Source organism: Microtus ochrogaster, chromosome 22 (genome assembly GCF_000317375.1).
Source record: "Microtus ochrogaster isolate Prairie Vole_2 chromosome 22, MicOch1.0, whole genome shotgun sequence".
NCBI lineage: Eukaryota > Metazoa > Chordata > Mammalia > Rodentia > Cricetidae > Microtus > Microtus ochrogaster.
In genome coordinates this window covers 1930891-1936824 of record NC_022023.1, presented here as the reverse complement: position 1 = coordinate 1936824, position 5934 = coordinate 1930891, and the positions used below count along the sequence as shown (strand labels likewise).

The window sequence follows — 5934 nt, the reverse complement described above, 5'->3', positions numbered from 1 at the left end:
CCACGAGTCCCTCAGAAAGTCCCTGGGTGTGAGAAAAATCTCTGGGCAGGGTGAAGACAGCCAAACAGAACAATGGACTCTGGTCAGCCTGGCAGGGAGAGGAGACAGATAGGGTGGGGCGAGGAAACAGGTGCTCCGTCTGGAGCAGGGGTGGGGAAGGGCTGAGCTTGCAGGGTGGTTGTGATGTATGCAGGCAGAGGTGAGCCTCCAGCTGAGCTGGCCCCTGAGACACTTTAAGCCATCATCCAGGTATGGCTCTTGACGATGGCAATGTTCCAAGACCATGTCCTTTTCACCTAGAACTTTCTCTGTATCTTCAACCACCCCCTTTCCCATGGCTACATCAACAGGAGGGCAGGAATGTGGCAGCAGGCTGGGGGTCTCCGGGGGGGCTGTGACATGGGCTGAATTCATTATGGGCTATGCTAATTCAGCATCAGCCTAGAACAACAGCCACGTTATCTGCTTTTGATTCTGCAGCGGGGCAGGGATCCCCTGGTTGGCCCTTCGGTTTTTGCTGCCATTGGCATGAATTCAGCTGGAGCCTTCCACTTGCTTGGAGAGAAACTGAAGTTTCTCTTTCCCTTCACGTAGTTTTGGGGCCTTTCTATATGTTCTTAGTAGAATTTGCAAATGGCAGTCCAGGGCTGCCAAGGTAGCGAAGTCGGATCCTTTTAATATTTAGGTCTTATGCTAAGAATACACACACACACACACACACACACACACCACACACACACACACACACGCATCAGTGGTGGGAAATTTGTATATTCCAAGCTCCAGCTTCAATTCCCACAAAATTAAAAGTTAAAGATAAATAAGTAAGTAAGAAAAGACTTAGGTTTAACATGTACCTGCTTCTACAGCATCCTGCATTTAAAGTACATTACCCTGAGCCAGGCAAGGTGTCATATGCCTATACTCTCAGCACTCAGGAGGCTGAGGCAGGAGGCTGGTAAACTCCAGGCCAGTATGGGCGAGATCAAGTAAGGAAACACGGGCCAACACAAAACTCAGTAGGGAAAGGTGGTTGCCACTTGACGTCCTAAACTCCATCCCCAGGACCCACATGGATGGAGAGAACCAGCTCTTGCAAACTGTCCTCTGATGTGTGTGAACACACACACACACACACACACACACACACACACACACGAAAATAAATTTAATTTTTTACAAAAAAAGAAACAAAATGAAAATACACTGTCCTAATCAAAGCCATAGGCTCAGCCCAGATTCAAGATGAGTGTGAAGGCCCGGCTGTGAGCCCCAGGCACCGGGGTTTCCTGGGACCACTGGTTGGATGAAGATATCTCATTGGTAGGAGAGAAGCCATACGGGGACGTGGCCCTGTCATCCCACCACCTTCTCTGTGGGCCTGAGGACCCTGTGAGTGTTTCTGAATGGCGGAGAGCAGAAAACAGCATTCCCGGACCTGTTCTGCCCGCCAGCTCCGACCTGGGGTGTATGGCCACCAGGTGGCGCTGTGGGCCAGATGTCGCGCCAGAAGCACTACCCGCGAGGCTTTGGGTTTAAGGCAGGCAAGAGGCTATATATAAAGTTCTGATGTCTCAAGTCACAGGGCAAGGCCGCCCCCTCTGTGTCCCCATCCTCACCCCAGAGCCTCCATCCCTGGCCCGTTTTTTGATTTTTATTTTGTCTAACGCATCGCAGGCTCACCTCCAACCTGGCTGCCCCAGACCATCAGGACAGCCATGATCCTGACTCTCCCTCAGGAGTGCAGGCATCACCGGTGTGCACCACCAGCTTCCCTGCTCCAGTTGCAACCCGAGTGCTGAGATCTTTCCCTACCCCCCAACCCAACCCCACATCTAGGCTTGGTCCCTATCTTTAATTTTTTTTTAATGTGGCTTTTTAAAAAAAAAATTATGAGGCTTGCCTCTTCCCACATGAGGAAATACAGGGACCAGGACCCTTCCTTCTCAGCTCTTTCTGAAGAGTCCAGAACAACAACGGGCATCCATCCAGGGAGTTAGATAGATATTCTTGCCAACGCAGTCACCATGGGAAATTTATTAACAAGAAACCCAGGACTCTGTGCCATTGACCCCTCACCCATGACCTCTCCTAAGTTCCGGTCTACCTCTCGTGAGGTGTTCTGATCCTCCACACAGTTTAAACTTTTCTTTAGACCCCAGGGGTTATACTCTGCAGCTCAGCGCACTGCCTGGCATTGTAGGCATCAGCAACAGACGGCTGTCCGTGGAGATGACAGTGGTGGATACCTCTCTAGACTGGCCAGTCTCAAGAACCAACCTGCCGACAACCCAAAGCCCCTAAGGAGCCAGAAGTGAGCTGTCACTCAAGTGTGAGGTCACTGGAGGTGTGCAAACAGGAGTTATAGACCACAGCAGCTCAAGGCCCGTGATGGCCAAAGCTGACAGGAGGGAGCTGAGGGAGACTTTGGAAAAGCTTCTAAGGCACGTTAGGAACTGGATGTCCTAGATGAGAGAGAGTTGAGGGACAGGATAAGGACAGAGTTCCACAGCTACAGCCAGGGCCTCACGGCTGAAGATGCACAGACGGTGGACGGAGGTGGGTAGTAACTTGGATGGGGGTGGAGAAAGTGAACAGCGTGCAGGCTACAGCGCGAGGGCTACCTACCCAAGTACCTGCCTCCCGTATGTCGTCATACACACCCGACTCTGGAAGGCTCTTGCCCAAAGCGGGGTCTAGCTTGTCCTCGTAGCCCAAGTCCTGGTCCAGCGATCGTCAGCAAATTCCGGTGCAATGATGGGACAAAAAGCATTCTTTCTATGTATTTATTAAACCAAGGACCACTCAGGGGCTGGGCAGAGCTAGTGTGGGAAGACAGAGCTCTCACTGCCTCGTGGGCATCTCCGGGGCCAGCCCCAGTGCCCACGTGGTCACCGATAGCTGGCTTCTTCCCAGCACCCCCAACACAAGCCCGGAAGAGTCTTACAGAAGTGAGCAAATCCGTTTCTCTTCGTTTCCATCCCCGGCCAGCAGAGGTGGGGGTTAAAAGTGACAGTTGGTGAAGAAAAGGCAATGACTCTTACAAGATGAAGAAGACGAAGGAAGGAACCCAGGGCTGGAGAACTGAGATGCGACCCCGGGGATAAACACAAGGGGAAGGGGAAACCCTGTCTCTCTCTGCCCCACTCCTAGAGGACTGACGGGCCCTCAGCAAGTCCACAAGTCCCCTTGGAGCGCACGGCAGGACAGCCACAATTCCACAGACTTCTTAGGAAGCATCTTGAGGCAGGGTCTCTGGGGAGAATCTGCACCTTTCCAGTCTTGATGCTAGGGGGCCCCCACCTGAGAAACTGACGGGCTTGGGACTGGTGTGTCCCGAGCTTCTGAGGCTCTGAAGGGTGGACTGACTTTGCTCGTATCATAAACTGGCCACTGAACCTAGAGTCCCCCCCCCCACCCCGTGACCTTGTCACATGACGGGAAAGAGCACGGACAAGGTAACAGGGTGCCCAGCAAGGGGGAGGGATGGATGTCAGAGAGGAAAGTACACAGCCCCCAACCTCAGCAGGAGGCTGGGCTCTCCATGCCTCTAAAGACCTCAGGTGAGCACGGTTGCCGCTCCCGGTCCCTTATTCCCATCTGTCCTCCGAGGAGGCCGGATTTGATTTTCTCTCTAAACCCTTCTATATAATTCAGAGTCTATCCAGGATTCCATGAGAATGGGAAAGAAGCTGGCCTCACGGGCCCAGAGCACAGACGATGTGAGGGCTCAAAGGAACCCTCAGTCAGACGACCCGAGTCAGCATTTGCAACGGTGGCGCCCACCCACCCTCTCACACCGCCGATCAGGTCAGCCCGGACCAAAGAGAAGGCACTTAGGGACAACTAGGGCAGGGGCTCGGGAAGGGACCAGAGTCTGGTTGGCATCAATGTCCCTCTGCTCACAGTTCGGGGAAGTGAGCCACTGAGACAAACGGGAAGATTTCGCTACTGGGTATAGGCCCCAGGTAGGAACGCTATCCCCGGCCCACAGCTTTACTGAGATGCCGCCACACAGGCCTGTGGACCCCCCACAGGCATTGGCACATTAAAATATAAGTTAGCTGGGACCTGAGCGAGCCCAGGACGACAGTCTGTCCAGTGGCCCCAGGCCACGCCATTTGTCACAAGATGTCTGGGCCCCTGGCAGCAAACTCCTGGGTGTCTCCACAGTGTAGGACTACCTTAGGGCTGAAGCCAGGCTGCCGGGGGTAGGCACCCTCCCGCACCAGGCGCCGGCACTGCACATCTTGGCCCACACTGACACTCTGTAAAGCAGGGAGGTGATGGAGCAGCATCTCAGGTAGGGGTACCAGGTTGGTACCCGACAGGTCTAGTTCCTGCAGCAAGCCCAGGCCCGAAAACACCTCGGCTCCTGCCCACTTGAGCTTGGGGTTGCCTGACAAGTCCAGGACCTGCAGGCCCGGGAGCTCCCGGAAGCCATGGGGTACTAACTGGAGAGCACTCTGTAGGCTGGCCAGGGACAGGTGGGTGAGGCCCGCCAGCCCCATGAAGGCACCTGGGTTGATGGCAGCCAGGGGGTTCCCATCCAGGCTGAGGTAACGCAGGGGCAGGTCTCGGAGATCGGGCACTGCGCGGAGCCGGTTCCAGGCCAGGTTCAGGCTTTGAATGGTGGGTGCAGACAGGCTGACCCGGGGCTGATGGGGGAGCAGGCGGTGGATAAGGTTGTGGGACAGATCCACATGCAGTGCCCGGCCCTGGCTGTGGGTGGAGAAGGCAGATATGGAGACCTCCCGTAGTCGGTTATGGCTGAGGTTGACGTCACTCAGGGAGGTGGTGGTGAAAATCTCAGCCGGCAGGGCTGCCAGGCCATTGTGGCTGAGGTCGAGAGACTCCAGGTAGCGCAGGCGGGAGAAGGCAGTGGGTGCAATGTTGGTGAGGAGATTGTGACTGAGATCCAGGCCAGCCAGCGTGGTATAGCCCGGCCCCCCCAGCACCGACTCATTCACCGTCTCCAGCCGGTTGGAAGACAGGTCCAGGTGGGCTGTGTCCAGAGGGATGGGCACAGGCACAATGTGGGGGCCCAAGCTGCTGCAGTCCACCCGAGTCAGGCTGAAGCTGTCAAAGAGGCCGAAAGTCTCCTCCTCACACTGGCACCCGGGAAAGCATGGCCGGGTGGTCCACACTCCGCCGGCAGCCAGGAGCAGCAGGAACAGGGAGCACCACATGGCGGCACCTGGAAAGAGAGCCACGGGTGAGGGGTGAATGTGCCAGACATGCTCATCCTGCCCTGTAAGGGCACAGCTGGGATGCACCCCAGCTCCTGAACACTCCTAACTCCTACCCTGATCATCTTTTTTCTGGCCTCAATCTCCACACCTGCAAGGTTAAAGGGGTTAGGTCAGGGGGGCAGATCTTCAGCTGGGAGCATCAGATGCAAGCGGCCTGCTCTGGTTGAAGGGAGGGTACCCGGACATCTTGCCGTGAAACCTGCTGATCCAGGGTTCAGAGGCTGCTGGAGAACCAGGTATGCCAGAAAGGCATTCACAGTACAGGGGCCAAGTTAGGGGGCTTCATTAGCTTTGACCGAAAAGATGCCACAGGCTAGGAGCTGGGTCACCTCAGGGCACGGTCTCCTCCAACCCTCACAACCATCTACAAGGCGGGGTCCTGTCTCGGTCTAACAAGAGAGAACTGAGCCTTGAAGGGCTGGAGCAAGCCTGGATGCAGCTAAGCATGGTGGTGCCATGTGGAGCAGGCATGGATGCAGCTAAGCATGGTGGTGCCAGGTGGAGCAGGTATGGATGCAGCTAAGCAAGGTGGAGCAGGCATGGATGCAGCAAAGCATGGTGGTGCCAGGTGGAGCAGACATGGATGCAGTGAAGCAAGGGGGCGCCAGGTGGAGCAGGCATGGATGCAGCTAAGCATGGTGGTACCAGGTGGAGCAGGCCTGGATGCAGCTAAGCAAGGTGG

The 5934-nt window shown here is 55.6% G+C and overlaps 1 protein-coding gene across 2 annotated transcripts in view; it reads right to left on the bottom strand.

Moving 5' to 3' along the window:
* Positions 1-2772: 2772 nt before the first annotated feature.
* Positions 2773-5934, bottom strand: part of Tsku (tsukushi, small leucine rich proteoglycan) — an 11767-nt gene continuing 8605 nt past the window's right edge. For both annotated transcript variants that reach the window (XM_005357535.2, XM_026784233.1), the window contains exon 2: positions 2773-5197. In XM_005357535.2, the coding sequence (XP_005357592.1) occupies positions 4125-5189 (1065 nt within the window). In that variant the 5' untranslated portion in view covers positions 5190-5197 and the 3' untranslated portion in view covers positions 2773-4124. The remainder of the gene's footprint in view (positions 5198-5934) is intronic.